Genomic DNA, 18,905 nt, shown 5'->3' with positions numbered 1-18,905 from the left:
ATTGTTGGAGATGCGTGGGAAGACTTTGATAGTGCTGGAACTCTTCAAGTGGCCACACTATCTCTAGATGAACCAGAAATACAAGTTGTCCTCTTTACAGATGATGGTCAAGGAGCAGATGAAATTGATACTATTTCTGTTTCTAAGGCTAGACAATAAGCAATTTTATGAATTATTCTACTATATTTTCTAGTTTTGATACTTTGAATTTTGGAGGCAATGATTTTCATTTTCCATTATAATTTTTACTTTGAATATTTTGATTTACACTTATAATTTTATCATATTTTATGTATTTTTTATTAATTTATACGCGTATCCCTGAACGTATCGTATCCTACATTTTAGAAAAAATGCGTGTCGACGTATCGGATACGTATCGTATCCGATACACGTATCCGTATCTATGCAACATAGCTCATTCCCATCACAACTAATACATTCAACATGAAGATATTTCTTCTCCTCTCTTCTACCATATCAAGAAGGTTGTTCTCTTTTTGCAATTATGATTTCGTATATATCTCTTATTTTATGTTATTTTCAGTTGTTATATTTACACTTAGTTGATTTCAGATATTTGAGCTAAGCCAGATTTTTTCACTCAGCAAAAATATCACTAAGCCTAGTTGTTGGGTTTGGCAGAATCCTCTTCTTGCATTGAGTGAAAGCATTGGGTTGAACACATACTTGAGTTGCCAAAATCCTACCTCTTCCCTTTTTATATCTGAAATGACATATAAACTGTGTAATAAAGATTGTTCATTTATTTAACTCAATGTATAGTATAAGTGATATTTATGTGCACATTTAAAGGTGAAAATGCTCAATTAATCTCAAGGTTTAAGATTAATTTCACATTTAATAGATTAATTTCACACTTAACAATAGATCAATTACTTTTTTATTTATAAAAGTATCTTTATTTAGTGAAAATAATAATCATTAATTCATTCAAAAAAGAAAATAAAAGAATCTAAAAAATGAAGGTGAATTATGGAGAAAAAAATCATCTAATTGTTATAAATTTAATACTTATGTTTACTAACTTCCTCAATACCTTGAAACTAAATGATCCTATATAAGGACATTTTAAATATTAAGTTGGATAATTTGATTTGAATTTTTTTATAATTAAAATTTTAATTTAAAATGAGCATAAAGAAATTGAATTATAAACCTATTTTTATGTATTCTTTCATTTTTTTTGGCAATAGAATTGTTTTTAAATCAAATTATATTAGAAAACATTTGGATGATTATTGAGTGGATTCTAACGATTTGAAAGTAATAATTAATATTATAATATTAAATTTACTTGGAAAAGGATATGTTCTTTCAAGATTTTTTATTTTCTAGTATTCTAACTAAAATTCAATAAGAATAAAGTACACTCATACTAGGAGATAACTTATCTCCTTCGCTAGTAAGAGTATGACATGTATATTGTTTTGTTTAGTTTTAGAAATATTTTTATAGAAAATAATTAAATCTGACATATGTTATGATTTTAGTGGCAGTAGGAGATAACTTATGTCCTTATAATAGGAAATAGAGTTAATTACACTGACACCCCTTGAGTTTAGTGAAATTACACAAATCACTCCCTCACTTTTCTACAGCTACACAAATCTCCCATAGTTTTTATACTTTCATTACACTAATCACCCCTGCATGAGAAATAAGTGTAATCTTTTAAACATAAAATGTGATAAATGCAATTAAGTTAAACAAAACATGGTATATTGTAAGGAAAATCCAAATAAAATACAAATTAATGTATCTTTATTATTTTTTGTTACAAAATGCATCAACAATTCTAAAAAGATATTGGTTCAATCGCTCTTATACTATATCGTAACGAACCAAAAATAATAAAGAGGTATCGGCTCATATATTATTTCGACATGTCTCCACAATATATCATGTTTTGTTTAACTTAATTGCATTTATCACATTTTTGGTTCACAAAACTACACTTATTTCTCATGCAGAGGTGATCAGTGTAATGAAAGTATGAAAATGAGGGGTTTACGTAGGTATAAAAAAGTGATGGGTGATTTGTGTAATTTCACTAAAACTCAGGAGGTGTGAGTGTAATTTACTCTAGGAAATATTATATTCTCAAATTCAATGGATGGAAATGCTTTTTAATCATAAAACATTTGGAAGTTTTGGATATTGAAAATACAAGAACATCCTTTAATTTGAATTGGTTCCATTATTGCAGCATATACATGGCTTGACTAAAATTCAACGATATTGTGGGAATGAATCTGACGCAAAATAATTATTGTGGATTTTTATAGATAAAGGAAAAAAAATTGAGAAAAATTGTAGTTTTTGGAAAAGGTTTCTTCTCATTTATATAGGGAGTGGACATGGACGGTTTAGATTTTATTAAAAAAAGGTGATTTAGACTTTGAATGCAATAGATAAATATCCATCGACTCTGCTGGTTATCATTCATTTCCCGATATACTGAGGCTTGTATTTCCTAGGAAGCGTTACTTGGATTGATATAATTCTAGAAATCGAGGGTTATTATGTCACTTGTTAACATCATGCTTTTTTTTTTTTTTTTTTGTAATCAATGTTATTTTATTCTCAACTAATTTATTTTAAGATGTGTGACTCTTAATAAATATCACCAATATATTGAACAAATGACTTTATGTACCTATTTGGATATCTAGTAGGACTTACACCATTATATAAATATTTTGTTGGTTTTCCAACATTGTTTGATATTCATTTAGTTAAAATATATCCGGTGAGTAGTTTGGCTAGAAATAATATTTGTGATGACTTCTTTGTAAGTTGAGTTAAACATGGCCATTCTCAATACTAACAGTCTTAATATTAGAGCACACACAAATATTCAATTATACATTAACTTTCACATTTGTAGATATTTTCTTCTCAATTTATTTCTCTGTTGTATATTACCCATGTGTTAAAACGTTGCAAGTGGTAGGTAAAGATTGTAAAGTTGATATAAGATTCTCTGTCTCTCTCAAACCACCAAAACAAGTTCTGAGCAGTGGCATCTTTCTCATGTTGGCAGCAATGAGGGTGGTTGTAGCATGCTTATTATTGTCAGATCCGACACTCCTGCTACTCTTCTTAAAGGCTGCTATAGACAATAACACTCGAGGGCACACCTTGAGAATAGTGAAAATGTTTAGTGTAAAACAAATTTAAATATGAAATGCCAAATGGGACTTTTTTTAGACATCAATAAATAGTAAACTCTTTTGGTATGAACTGCATGTAATTTTAGAGAGAGTTATCTCAGCAGAAATAATAGTGTTATGGATGATAAATTTAAAGTATATACCCAATTTAGTCCTTATAGATTTTCAACTATACTCAAAAATTGGAATTATAACTTCAAATAGTTTTGGTCGAAGGTTATAAAAGAAGCTAAAAAAAAACTAATTTAACCTACTAGTAATTTTTATAAGAACCATTTTGACTTTTATAAATTTTTAGTTTGAATTGGTATATGCAAATTTTCTAAGGGAGTTAAATAGGACTTTACTCTAAAATTTACTTTTTAAAGTGTTAATAATAGTTGTATTTATATGGGCTTTAATTTAATTTTTGTTGTTGTTACTATTTTATACCATGTGATCTACATGTTTGATGGTAGATCAATAGTATTTTCACATCATTTTCTTAGTCACACTTTATTTTTATATATAGAAGTGAAAAGGGTGAAAATGTTGTTAAAAGAATTATGAGAGGTCATTCTCCTTTTCTTTTTCTTTTCACCATTGCACAGTGCATGTCCTCCTGTTATTGAAGCCACTAATGAGCAGCCATTAAAGCATTACACTGCATGCAATTTTATATGAATAATTTCCATGCATATTTCCAACAAGAAAACGACCTATCTATGAAGCCAATTTAATGAACTTAACATTCAGGACCCAAATATTAATGAGTAAAACATTATACAAAATTAATTTCTAGTGTTACAAAAAAGAAATTCAAGAAACATAATCAAGATAAACATGATGATTGGTAGATCATCTAGCAATGATGAACAAGAACTCATGTTGCTATTATACCAAGATGGCTTTATTTCTGAAGGGTCTTCTTGAAGAGGTCCATCAGCAAAAGAAACATTACCATTTCTATCTCTAATGCTCAAACAAGAGGGAATTTCCAAGTACAAAGAAAGATTCTTCCCTTTTGGCTGATCATTGATGCAAAGTTTACTGTTTCCTCTTACATCCAACCTTATACCTAACTTTCCAATGAAGTCATTAGGGAGTTGTAGAACCCCACCCAACTTATTTAGGCTGATATTAAGATGATCTAAGTTTGGAAGTGAACCCAAATTTGGAGGAACTGGCCCACTAAGATTATTGTCATCTAGAGACAATGCTGTAAGGTTCTTCAGGGAAGAGAAAAAGTTGGGTATGGGGCCTATCAATTCACACCCTGATAAGCTCACTGATTTCAGCTTCCTAAGGTTCCCTATAAAAAAGGGTATCCCTCCTTTAATAGGATTATGATCAATTACTAAATATTCTAAAAGTTCCAAACTTGACAAGGTTATTGGAATAGGCCCAACAATAAAGTTATGACTCAAATCAAGCAAGACTAACCTCTTGAGCATCCCTAAATCAGGAGGTATAGTACCAATGAGTTTGTTAGAATGCAAATCCATTTTCTGAAGGAGTTGAAGTTGTCCAAGAGAATAAGGGAGAACACCTTCAATGATATTCCAACTAAGGTCCAAAATGGTCATGCTTTTCAGACCTCCAGTTTCTTTGGGTATTTCACCACTTAAGTTATTGTAACTTAAGTCAAGTTGCTCTAGACAAACCAAACCACCAATCTGGCTTGGTATGTTTCCTTGGAAGCTGTTTTGTGACAGGGTCAAGACCCTAAGACTAGGAACATCTCCTAAACTTGGAGGTATTTCTCCAAAGAGGGATGGATTAGACTCCAAAGACAAATGTTCCAATGAAGAGAAAGGGCCAAATAGAGTACTTGGTAGAGTGACAGGTGAAGCAACAAAACAGTTAAAAATTGAAAGGGCTTTCAAGTACTTGAGTTTTATCAAGGATTGTGAAAGGTATGCAGTGGTTTTGCAAGGTGGAGAAATTATATCAGGACCAATGTGGATCTTTGTGACATGAAAGATTTGTGTGTCACTGCTAACTTCACACTCAACTCCAGGCCATGGAGTTTCTGTGCATGGTTGTGGATGTTCTTGGCCCCACTCAGAATCTTCCAAAAGAACATCCATCACTTCAAACAAACCCAACAACTCTTCCTCTTCCATTACCATTTGCCTTTTTTGTAACTTACTTCCCATTGCAATCATTTCACCACCAAACATAAGGAACAGGACAAGAATAAGAGATGTATTATAAGCCATTTGAGACACTAGCATGAGAAGACCAAGTTCCACTTTCTCTAATATAATCTTTCTTGAATGGAGTTGAAGGCAAAGGAGAAGAATGTAAAGATAAGTTCAAAGTATCTCATTTTTGTGTCAGCCTGGAAAATAAAAAAACAAAACTGTCACCATTTTGCTGCTAAAATTGTTTAAGTGTGAGTATGGCAGTGTTTCGTTTGCATGGAAAAGGGTGTGAGATGGTGAAAGAGAAATGGATTACTATGTAAAGCGCAATGTGATTTTCCAGAACTGTCAAGTTGTTAATACAGAGAAATGCTGCAAAGATTAGACATGACACAGTGATAAAGTTGACCATATAGGGATGATCAACAAAGACATTTCTCACCTTTATCCATGAACTCTTGAATCCCTTCAGCTACTTCTACATACCCAATTTGATTGGCACAGTGTTGTTAACTAGTCTATTTCCTTTCCTGGTGTATCATGGTATCATGAATTACTGCACCCAACATACTTTACTAGTTATATTTATTGTAATATATGAAGCACCAATATCTATATAAGTATTTTAGATGAGGTCAACTATATGAATTGAATGATGAAATTTTATTTTATTATAAATTATTTTTATTAACAAAATATTGACATCTATGTCTTTCTTTATCATTTTCTCTATAGTTTTTTCTTAGTCTCTCTAGGAATTGAATTAAGTTCGATTTTATCTACTATCCTTATAGGGGTTTCCACGGGTCTCCTCCATGCATGTCCAAACTACTTAAGGCGCGAATTTAACCATTTTTACTACAATTAGAGCTACTCTAACTTTCTCTCTAATGCATTCATTTCTAATCTTATCTTGTCCAATGTGCTCACTAATCTAATGCAACATTCTTATCTCTACTACATGAAGTTTATTCAATTGTTGACATTTTATCACGAACATTCAGTCTCATATAACATTACATGTCTAATGTGAGATAAAACTTCTCCTAAGCTTGAGTGATACCTTTGGAATACAAATACCACATAAGCATTCCACTATTTCATCTAACTCACTTGAACTCTATGGTTCATATCTTTGTAAATCTCCCCATTGTCTTCCATGATTGACCCAAAATATAAACCTGGTTAAACGCATAAAACATAATAAACTTATATTGTTATTAAATTTCAAATAAAGAACATATTTATTATAGATTGCCAAATATAAAATTATAATCATATTATCATAATAAATCATTGTTTCCCACAAATAGGAATATCATTCATCCCCTTTAATCTATGATCAACAATATACATGCATTTCTTCTTCTTTCTCAATACAATGTTTTGTTTTTATGCTCTTAGTATGAGTCCACTTATTATGTTTCTCTCATTTACTTAATTGATTATGTGTTATGTTTTTTTCCTTCTATTTTCTCTCTCTTAAAATACGACTGTATGGTTATTTGAATATCTAGGAATTATCAAAAAATATTTTAAGAGTAAGGTGAGTATACGGAAAGTATTGGACTTATAATTATTTATTTTTTAAAAAAAATTTCTATACCCTATTGATATATATCCATGAAATATTGGAGAATGTTGGTATCAAAATGGTATCATACGAATACATGACTATTTTGATTATAGTATTGGATTGTTATCAAATGCTTGTACTGTGTTATTTTTGTCCTCACTGTTTTGATTTTAAAGTTATTATCTTATAGTTTGTATGATATTGTTGTTTGTAAATCTGCTTAAGGCTCCATGCTTCTTCTATAGATATGGTATAACTACTTAAATATAGTATACATCAATAACACTTTGTTCGTAGTTCTTGTCAAGTTATAGATGGAAAAAAATAGAAAATGATATAGAATGAACTCAAGTAATTTATTGAAAGAAATTCACTTAGTACAAGATTATTATTATAGAAATGTTAAGAAAATGAGTTGCTAACTAGAGGTAGCCCATTCAAACAGAAAAAAACTAGAGCTGACCCAACTAGGCGAAAGTAAAGATATGCCCACCAAACATTAACTACCCAAGGCCCATCACCCTTTTATGTGTAACCATTTCATGTGCCACTTATTGCGAGTGATTGAAAAAAATGTATTTAAGTTTAACATATTATAATGAAATATTTTTTGGCCAAATCAAAGCACGTAACACATGAGATGACACATTTTTTTAAGATAGACGATGTACTTCTTTTTTTATAATATATTTCATATTTGATAAAACAACTTCTTTTAAGTGGTTAGGAAAACTATAAACAAGTAAGAAATGAGGAGAAGAAGTAAGAGATCGAGGAGACAAATGAGGGAAGAAGGGAGAAAGTTCAGTCCACTTTATCAAATGAAGAAACTAAAATCAACACAACATGCTTATATATAACCTAAGTCAAGCCAAAAGATGCACCCATGATCCACCCAAAATTTTCCATGCCAAAGCCAAGATACCCATGACTAAAGGGTTAAAACAATTGAATGTGCCAAAATTTTCCAGTGTGACCGAGGAAAGGAGCCAATTGACTATGCCAAAGTGGACCAACATGACTGAGAGACCGAGCCAACTGACCGTGCCATGGTGGAGCGGAATGACTGAGGGACCGAGCCAAATGATCGTGTCGAGATGGATTGACATGACGGTGAATGGAATTTGTGTCTCATTAATGCATGTGCAATGATCAAGGAAAAATGTGTCATGACTGAGATTGACGCATGTACCATGATAGAGATTGACCGAGGCAAACATGAGCATCGTGACCAAGACAGACAATACCTTGATCAAGCCAACATAAGCATTGTGACTAAGACAGACAACACCTTGACTGAGGCAACTTGACCGAGCTACCATGCCAAAGTCCAATTAGTGACCGAAGTGGCCAAGTCCCGACTAAGGGAAAATGATCGATGTACCAGGCCAGAGAATGAGTCGTGACCGAGGCACCAAGACTCATATCAATTAATTAGGCATAACAGTATATGTTACTTAATCTACAAGTATTGTTGTAATTGACATATTTAACATGTCCTATATTTAAAATAAGTTAGTTAAATGTTAGTTAGGATTCATTGTTGTCATGGTCCTATATGTAAAGGATTAGTTGACCCTAAGTTTTGTAATTCTAAAAAGGTTGTTCAATAAAGTAAGGTATTTTCTTCATGTGCTTTTATCTTTCATTTCTAGATTGTTATCTATTACTGATAAGACTTTCAAATTCTTTTATAGTATCAAAGCTCTATCAAGAGAGTTTTGCAACATTCAATGTCTTCCATTCTTTCTTCAACAATTCCAATTCCTTCAAATTCTATAAATCCTTCAATGGATCCTTCACAAGATCCATCTTCTACCTATTATGTTCATCCTTCATAAAATCCAGCAAATGCTATAGTCTCGCCATTCTTGATTGTTCAGAGTTATCATCAATGGACCAGTTAATGACGATCAGCCTTATATCTAAATAGAAAATAGCATTTGTAGATGGATCCATCCAAATCTAACCTCTCATATCAAGCATGAGAAAGATCCAACAATATAGTCATCTCATTGGATTATTAGGTCAATAACACCCTCTATAGCACAAAGCATTCTTTGGATAGACAAGGCTTATGAAATTTTAGATGAACATAATGAATTCATATTTACAAGAGTCCATAGAAAATTATAGGCAAGGAGATCTTAGTGTCACTAACTTATTCAGTGAGCTTAAGATCCTTTTAGATGAATTGGGAAATTTTAGGTCATTACCTAGGTGCAATTGTGTTGTCCAATGCTCTTGTAATGCACTTCTTGATGTCAAGAAATATAGAAAAGAAGACAAAGTTATAAGGTTTCTTAAGGGCCTAAATGATGCATATGTTGGGTTAGATCCCAAATCTTGCTAATAGAACCCCTTCCTAATATGAGTAGATTTGTCTATCTTATTATTCAACAAGAAAGACAATTATATGGCCAATATTCTGAAACTAAAGCCATGGTCATATCATGCAATTAGAATAGAAGGGGTTTCTCTAGTAGATCATATAAATTGAATAGAAATAATACAAACAACTTTACGAGAGGAGGTCCTAACTCTTATTCAAGAGGTTCATGGAGTAAATTAGCAACCTCAGGAAAGTTTTGCACCCATTATAAAAGAAATGGGCATACTGTGAAAACATGTTATAGATTGCATTGTTTTCCTACGAATTCACAATCCACAAAGTTAGCAGATCAATTATATACAAGAAATGAGTGTCAGACCACAAATTGAGCATCACAAGTCACAAAAGGATAACACCATTTTTTGCCTAAGCAAGCAACAATATCAGGGACTTGTAAGCATGCTTCAACAATCACATTATTCACAAAGACTTGATGAGCAGCAAGGCAGAGGTGGGCATTCCGACATACTATCTATAACATTAGTGCCACATGATAAACAACTAGAAGGTAATTCTAAAATCCATTTGAAATTCACAATTTGGATATTGGACAGTGGAGCAATAGACCAAATCAATTGCAATTTGTGAAATTTTAGCACTTACAGGAGGATTAAACCCATTAGAGTTGAATAACCTAATGGGAATGAGGTCATTTCAGAAATTCCAGGGACTATATCTCTTCTTCCCAACCTGATCATTCATAATGTTCTATATTTACCTACCTTTTCTTACAACCTACTTTCCATATCTAAGCTTGATTATGATTCATCATGCATTCTATCTTTTGATGTTTCTTGTTGTATCATATAGGAGAAGAGCTCTTTCAAGAAGATTAGTACAACTAAATCTTCAAAAGTATTATATGTGTTGAAGGTAGCTAGACTTCATCACTGAGTAAATCATTTTGCTGGAAATTATGCTAGTATTTCCAATTCTAGTCTACAACACTATAGATTAGGATATGCTTCACATGCTTGTATGAACGTTGTTAAAATGAAATTTCCCTTTGTTACATTCAATAAAAATTATCTATGTGACATTTTCCATCAAGATAAACAAGGCTTCCTTATCTTTTAAGTAAGAACTATTTTGTAAGATGTTTTGAGTTAATTCATGTTAATATATGGGATCCTTTCTCTATCCCATCTATTTATGGACATAAATATTTCTTGACTATGGTAGAACATAGGTTTACCTTATGAAAACTAAAGCTGAAACTTCTCTTTTATTACAACAATTTTGTGCTAAAGTTCAGAATCTGAGGAGTGATAAGGGATTAGAATTATCAATGCAATCTTTTTATGCTAGAAAGGGTATTATACATCAAACTTTTTCGTATATAACCCTTAGTAACATCCCAAGCTTGGAGTATAAATTCTGGAACAAATGAGGTGATAACGACTTAGTAAAAATGTCTACTACTTGAGATTCAATAGGAATAGAAAGAAGATGTATCAATCCAACTTCAACTTTTTCTCATATTGAATGGCAATCCACTTCAATATGTTTGGTCATCTCATGGAAGATTGGATTTCTAGCAATGTGAATAGCCTATTCATTGTCACAATACAACATTACAGGTTGAGGATGCTCAATCTACAAGTCATGCATAAAGTAAAGCAACCATTGTACTTCACATGCTGCCAAGGCCATAGCTTTATACTCTGCTTCAGCTGAAGATCTAGCTACCACTTGTTGCTTCTTGCTCTTCCATAGATGAGAGAGTTCCCAAGGTAAAAGCAATAACCAGAAACAGATTTTCTAGAGTCAGGGCATCTTGCCCAATCTAAAACATTGTATCCTTTTACCTTAAGGTATCTTAATATCCTTTTGGCTCCCTCAAAGTGAACATTGGTGGATTTAGATAGAAATTGGCTTAAATGTCCAACATAAAAACTAAGATTGGGCCAGGTATGAGTTAAGTATAAGAGCTTACCCATGAGTCTTCTATAAGGACTAGGATCAGTTAGAGGTGTACCTATTTCTGAGCTAGCCAGTTTCTTGGCATACTCCATTGGAGTGGAGCAAGGCTTTGATCCTAGCATACCAGTATCTTCAAGAATATCTAGTGCGTATTTTCTTTGATAGAGTAATATGCCTTTATTGGACCTTGCCACTTCCATTCCTAGGAAGTACTTTAGGGGTCCAAGATGTTTATACTATACTCTGAATCAAACAGTTCCTTCATAGAATTAATCTTAGTCATGCTATTTCCTGCTAAGATAAGGTCATCCACATATACAAGTATAGTAGTAAAACTGGAAGCAGTGGATTTAATAAATAGAGAATGGTCTACAAAAGACCTTTGATAACCTAATTGAAGAAGCAATCCAATGAGCTTGGCATGCCATTGCCTACTAGCCTATTTTAGTCCATATAAAGATTTTTGAAGTTTGCGAACAAGACCAGAGTGATCAACAGCAAGGCCTGGAGGGATTTTCATATAGACTTCCTCTTTCAACTCACCATGGAGGAAGGCTGTGTTAACATCCAACTCATGGATGTGCCAATTTCTTATTGAGGCTAAGGATAATATGACCCTAATTGTAGTCATTTTGACTATAGGGCTAAACGTTTCTATGTAATCTATCCCTTCAGTTTGGATGAATCATTTGGCAACAAGTCTTGCCATGTGCCTCTCAATAGATCCATCAAATCTATAATTTAATTTGAAAACTCATTTACAACCTATTGCTTTCTTATCACTAGGCAGAGTTATTATAAACCAAGCATCATTGTTGTCAAGAGCATGAAGCTCATTTTGAATGGCTTCTTGCCAATAGTGGTGCTTAATAGCTTCATCATAACCAAATTGTACCCTAGTGACGACTTTCCTTGTTACAAAAATCACAACAAAAACAGAATAATGTGAAGCACAAAATAGCTCAAATATGACAATTAAGAACAAGCTATAAACCCTATACAAATCTCACAAATTACTATGATATATATAAGATCAGAATCATGAAGAACATGTAATTTCTACTCTAAGAAATCTCTAAAAGAGTTGAAAGGATCATGCAAGAAAGATAGAATGATGAACACATTTAATCACATGCAATGGATGACATTTTAATCCCTAAGCATGATACTATCTCTCACTATTCTCACATGCAAATTTCTCTACCTATATGACATATAATGAGCATGAAAATATGCAACTTAGCAATTTTAAAAATGAATGTATGAAGCATGATGTAAAAACACAGTTTATATAGAAAAATTGTTTTATGCCCAGTTAATCGATTAAGTGTCATGTTAATCGATTAACAGGCTGTTTAGAATAACTGAATTATGTTTTTCAGTTATCTGTTGAAATTGATTAAAAATTTTTCACGTTAATCGATTAAAGCCTTACTTAATCGACTAACTGACATATTTTTAGTTAAGATATTAAATGGTACACTGCCTATATGTTATGCTTATCAACTATACATGTTTTACCATTATGTTATGCCTAAAATGCACAAATAACATGTCTGATTAATATATGAACATGCAATAAGCTAGATGACATGTCTCATGTAAATGATATGATAGTTTAGTGGAACTCTATATGTTTTATGATTTACTTTGGATGTTATATACAGTTTTTTATGCATAATAAAGTTGATGGTTTTTTGCTCCATTTTGAAATTGTGCATTGTAACTATTGTGTTATAGTTAAAGACTTTAAATTGATATCACTAAAGAAAAAAAAAAGGACCAGTTGAAAATAGACATTTTTGAGATTGCATTAAATTTCCATGTCACTCATCCATATTTGATCTATGTCATTGAGTATATTAATATGGTGATCATCGTGGTCGAGTCACGTTTGCATGTGATGAAAGTCGCGGTGGTTTCATAGTTGATATATGAGATGGACCAGATTGTATTAAGGAGAAGTCTAAATGTATATAGCATACAGATGCGCGCCTAAAGAACCTATTATATAATTGTATCAGGAAGATATGAAGCCCAAGTGGGAGATTGTTAGAAATTTATAATTTCTAATTAAGGTAGGCATCATATATTTGATACAATGATATCGACTATTTATTTCAGGGGTTACATTATAAGTGATCTAATTACTAGCACCCCATAGATTTCTAAAAGCTGATAACGAATATGGGCTTAATGGGTGGATACCCATCAGGTTAACCTATACGGGATAATGGGAACCCTATAAGTTAACACATAAGGAAGGTTATGCTCCCCAACACACCAAATCACAAATAGTTTTCACCTCTCCCCATCAGAGAGAAAACGAAGGTCCCAAAAGGAATTAAGGATTTGGTTGAGGAATGTCATCATACCAAAAACTCTCTCAAAAGGTATATCAAAAGAGTAGACTAGAGAACATGAATTTGGGAATTTAGGTATGACTTTATATGCTTTATGTTATGTGTGAGAATCATGAGATTCAAGATCCTAGGATTGGTATTTCACCAATCATCAGGAAATATCTAACATAAGTTTCTATTTATGTGTTTACCGAGTTTGATATGTATTTATGTGTATACTAAGTTTGTAAATTCCAAATATGCAATGATCATTTTCAACTTTCATGAAATGATATAACAATTTTCATGCAATGATCGTTTTCAGTTGACTTTTGATGTTGATGAGGAACACAAGGATTGCATCCTTAAATCTATTGACAAGCTCATTAACAATTCAGAACCGATACTGGGAAGTATGTCATAGATGTTAGTGGAAAAGTCAACCTCAAACCTCCAACCAAATATGCAAATATCATTGATGAAGCTCATTGGAAGACTTTTGTTACTAGACACACGAAAGACGAGTCTTTATTGCTAAAGTCATCTTCTTTTTTATGTATAACTTATCCTTTTTATACATGGTAATAATACATAATGATATAAATGTTGTTTTTTTTTTACAAGAAAATAAGTGAAGAAAACTGTAAGAGAGCATCTAAGCCATTGTATCCAATCCAGCTTCTTGAGTGGGGTTTAGAGAAATTGAGGAAACAATTGTAAGTATGGTTTATCTATAAGTACGCGAATAAGTGTGAAAGTTTTTTCTAATTACATTATTGATTATTATTTGGAAGCCGAAACACAACGATAAAAATTCGAATGTATTGTCAATAGACCTAAACATTCTATGGTTGGATGTTCCTAATAACAAGGATGTTATCATTAACAATGAAAACATTCGAGAAGTGGTAAACCGTGTTGTAAGTGCTTATCATTTCCACTTGATTTCCATACTTTATTTATCAATGTGCTTAACATTATGTTTTTTCTTGATGTGTCAGGTTGCTCGAAAATAAAATACTAATGCTATATTGAAAGGAGAGATATAGACCCCGAATAGTTAGGTGGTACTTGATCAAACACTAGGACTACCTGAGTACTCTGGCCGCATCTAGGGCACATGATTTAGGGTTAGCAAGCAAGATTATTTACCTCCTGAAAAGCATGCAACCAGAGGCAACATGGCTCATATGCAGGACATGTTGAATGTCGTTTTGAAATAGTTCAATGATTTAGAAAGTATGATTAAATAGAAGGGTACTGAGGGGTATCAACAATGCGACGATCATAACATCAATGATAGTTGCACACTTGCTACTTACTGCATTCTTGAGGTAATTTAATTGACTAGTTTTCATTTACTTGCTCCTTAGTTTAATTATACTTGTAAATTTATATGTTTTATCTAACATTTAAGGTGTCAACACTTGCAACCTATATCTAGATATCAGATCTAAGATATTAGTGGGTATTGGTAAAGTGCATAACTTACTAGATATTATGTTGCATAATGCACGTGTCCCCTAGTCATATGAAGGTCGAGATTGATATTATAGTCGATGGTGATGCATTTCTGCCAATTCCTATTAATGAGGATACCTTGACGAAGGGAGGGGCTATAGGCACTTATTTGATTGGCCAATAAACCTTGTAGTTCTAGATACTAATGTGTGATTTTCAATAAATTAACTTATATCCATTCTTATTATATTTATTTATTGATCTATAATTAACATGTTGTCTTGAAAAGTTTAGGTACATAAACACTCTGGACACAATGAAAAGGAAGTAGTTAGCTCAATAACATCCTCTCCTATAGAGCAACATGTTCATGTATCGAAAAAGGCCAAAGTGATGAGCTATAAATATAGAAAACAAAGTAGTCAACCACTTAGTTCTAAAGGATCTACGAGGGATGCAAACTCTAAGAAAATCAAGTTCTTTATCCTTCTAATGAAGCATGCAAGTAAGGGTGTACATTCGGTATTCCTTATCTTAATTCCTGATGAAGTCTTCGAGTATAGTATCCAAGAATTCATCAATATTGATGAAGTTAAAGAAGTATATGAACATGACTGGATATTTTCATCTATTATATGTGTATATATGAGGTAAATTATATTGTCTTAACTTCTCACTTTTGCATTTAATTATTGGTGTTATAATTAACTAACATTGGTGTTATATGTTAGGTACTTGTATGATAATATTTTCAATGTTAAAAAGAAGGTCATGTTCCATGCCCTACAAAGGACCTCTTTGTTGATAAGAACCCCAATGTAGAAAATAAGAAGGGTGGGGGACAACCAAAATATGTAGATGATATGCCTATCAATCAGAGATAAGGCAAATTTATTCCTTGCACCTCTTAATGTCGGGTGAGCATTTTTTTATTAACATTATTTAGTTGTCTTTAATATCTTTGTGCTTAACATTTCCTAACCGTATGCATATGTTTTCTAGGGCTCATTGGATTTTGATCATCATTAATCGGATTGAAGAACACATCTTATTTCGATTGGTTGGAACATGATGATCCGGACAAGTGCCCCACTAAGAAGGAAATGTTCACTAGGCAAGTTGACTCATTTAAACTTTCTAGTAATTAAGTATATTTTCTATTTTTAGGGGGCTACAAATTTACATAACCCATATTCATTCTAAATCTACATCAAACGACATCACATGGACTCATGTAAAGGCATTGGCACAAATTTGAAACAACTATATATGTGTAATATTCATATTTCAAGTAAAGAGACTTACATGTTTATTTTATTAGCAGACCCCCTTCCAAAATACCACGAATGATTACGACTATTATGTGCTATATTTCATGAAGGATATCATTTAGCAATGGTCATCTTCAGTCCAATTTGATGTAGATTTATACACAGATTTCCGAATCACACAACTTAGGGAAGATTAGTCAAATTTTGTACTTAATATTAGCAAGTAGTTTAGGAAATATAATGTATAGATTGTAACTTAGGGAATACAATGTATAGATTATAAGCTTGAGAAATACAATGAACTACTCGTTTGGTTTCACCAATTAATGAAAAGAATACCATTTTTGTTCTAGTTTTGTGTTTATAATTTCCGTTCTTGTTTGGAATAAATTGGTCAATGAATGCATTTTATGTTCTTGTTTTTCTTATTAAGTGTTCAATGCATTTTCTATTCTCTATTAAATGATAGGACAAAACACAAATGCACGATTATGTCGTCAAATAATAAAATATTGATCCCACGATGACTGGAAAATTCCTTTAATTATAACAATTAATTTATCCTTAACAATTAAAAGTGAATTTAGAATATTGCACAATTGACAAGAATAATTATGAAAATAGTAAAATAAAAGATTGAAATCTAATTTAGGAATAACTCTCAAGATAAGAGTTACCACCTTTACACTCGCAAATCCTTGTTTTGTTCATTTTCATGAACTTTAAGTTATGAGGGTGAATTGCTCTTTGATATGTGTCACCCTCTCTCGAGCTTCGATACATGTACTCAATTGAAGTCGCACCTACTCTCGTGGTACGATTATCAATTGGAACATTTACTTAGATCTTTATATGCAATCGCTTTGTAGCAACCCAAAGTGAATTCCATAAACCCCCGAGAATCCTAAGACTACTCTCGTGAATTAGGATTCTAGTTTGAATAAATGAATAGTCGAATAGTTGGGATCACCTCTCGGTCCTTCCCCAATGTATCTAAGAGGTGTAATTTGTTGGCTAGACAACTCACACGAATAAAACTCAGTTTAATGATTCAAATCACAATACTCAATGAAATAGAAGTAAGAACAAGTGTTTATTGAATGTAAAAGGGCATAGCTCCAATCCTAGAAACAAATGGAATTACTCACTCAAGATGGAGAAGAGAATCCCAAATTCCGAACTAGAGAATTATAATGTAAAATGTAAAGTGTTTGATGGAGAACCCTCATTTATCCTAATTACAAAATATTGGGTTAAACCCAACAAAATAAATCTAAAAAATAGGAATATCCACAACTTCTTTTCGCTCTTCAATTGGTCTTTGCATAGCCTCAACACCAAATTTCATCTTCTTGCACCCAATCTCTACTCTCTTTAGCTTCAATTCATCCAAACTGCACAACATAGACAAAAACACTTGCTCAACCCGAACGAAGAGAAATAAAAGCTAAAAACAATCCTAAAGTCCTAATTATGTCCTAAAATGCATGTTAAATTGCAAATATAACATAATTTCACACTCATCAAATCTCCTCAAGCTTATCTCTTGCTTGTCCTCAAGCAAGTATTATGTCTAACTTTCTCAATCATGCATGAATGATGATATAGAAACCATGACCCAAAATAACAAGCAGTCTCATGTTAGTTTTTAAACAATCTAGACATCAAGACAAGACAACCATAAACAAATTTAATTCAAGCTAAGTCTTTGAGTCATAACAACTGCATGAATTAGGATCACTATTCTCTCATCACCCTCATGTGTTTCAAGGTCATAGTATTTTGCTCAAACTTTTATGAAAGTAAATTAGCATAAGCTTGATTATAGATCAAATCGTCACTGATTGTATTTGAATGCATGCAAAAATTAAGAGGTCTTTAAATGGTTGTAATGGGGCCAAAGTGAATGATTTAAGGTGGCATAAACAAAGAAATGATACTTCAAAAGACTTACAAATGTTTCCCAAAATACTTAAACTTTTTAGACATCTGATTTAAGCATTGAGATTCTTTTAATAGACCTTACTTCAACATATGATCCTTTTTCGACCAACCCTTCTTTTTACAATATACTTTTTCAATCCTTTCTCCTTTACTATACTTTGTATTATTTTTTCATTTTTTATTCATTCTTATAATATTTTCCTAAAAGAGAAAATATCAATTTTGTTATTTTCACATTTTTTATGGTTTCTTTCATTACACATGACATTTTTACCTTTCCCATTGCTTCAACCAAACATCCTAAATTACCCCAAACCCTCATTTGAGTAGGTATGAAAAATCATTAAAGTTCAGGCTAAAAAATGGGCAACTAACGGATTTTCAATGTTTATAGCAAGCAGTTGAAGGTCAAAAGAAAAAGTTCTAATTGCCTATATCATTTTAATGCATACAAACAGACTTCAACCTTGAAACGATCACAAATCAAGTTCTAGAATGTACAATCATATAAAACTATGCACTCATGAAAGAAAAAAGGTTTTTATGGAATTGTCAATTCAAATCAGAACCCTTGTTGTGTTTGACACAAGTTTCTCACATTTGGTTCATTCAGGAAAAGTTATAAAACAAAGACTTTTATTTAACCAAATTTAATTCACAATTGTCAAATATA

At 32.1% G+C, this 18,905-nt stretch overlaps 2 protein-coding genes across 2 annotated transcripts; both read right to left on the bottom strand.

Moving 5' to 3' along the window:
* LOC109349687 (piriformospora indica-insensitive protein 2-like) lies at positions 3,942-5,844 on the bottom strand. The gene has a single exon (XM_019590601.1). It carries the CDS (start codon positions 5,411-5,413, stop codon positions 3,968-3,970), a length of 1,446 nt encoding a protein of 481 aa, XP_019446146.1. The 5' UTR covers positions 5,414-5,844; the 3' UTR covers positions 3,942-3,967.
* On the bottom strand, positions 10,977-11,414 carry LOC109351239 (uncharacterized mitochondrial protein AtMg00810-like). The gene has a single exon (XM_019592681.1). It carries the CDS (start codon positions 11,412-11,414, stop codon positions 10,977-10,979), a length of 438 nt encoding a protein of 145 aa, XP_019448226.1.

This window comes from Lupinus angustifolius, chromosome LG01 (genome assembly GCF_001865875.1).
Source record: "Lupinus angustifolius cultivar Tanjil chromosome LG01, LupAngTanjil_v1.0, whole genome shotgun sequence".
NCBI lineage: Eukaryota > Viridiplantae > Streptophyta > Magnoliopsida > Fabales > Fabaceae > Lupinus > Lupinus angustifolius.
The sequence above is the reverse complement of the archived record's forward strand: the minus strand, read 5'-3'. Positions and strand labels throughout refer to the sequence as shown.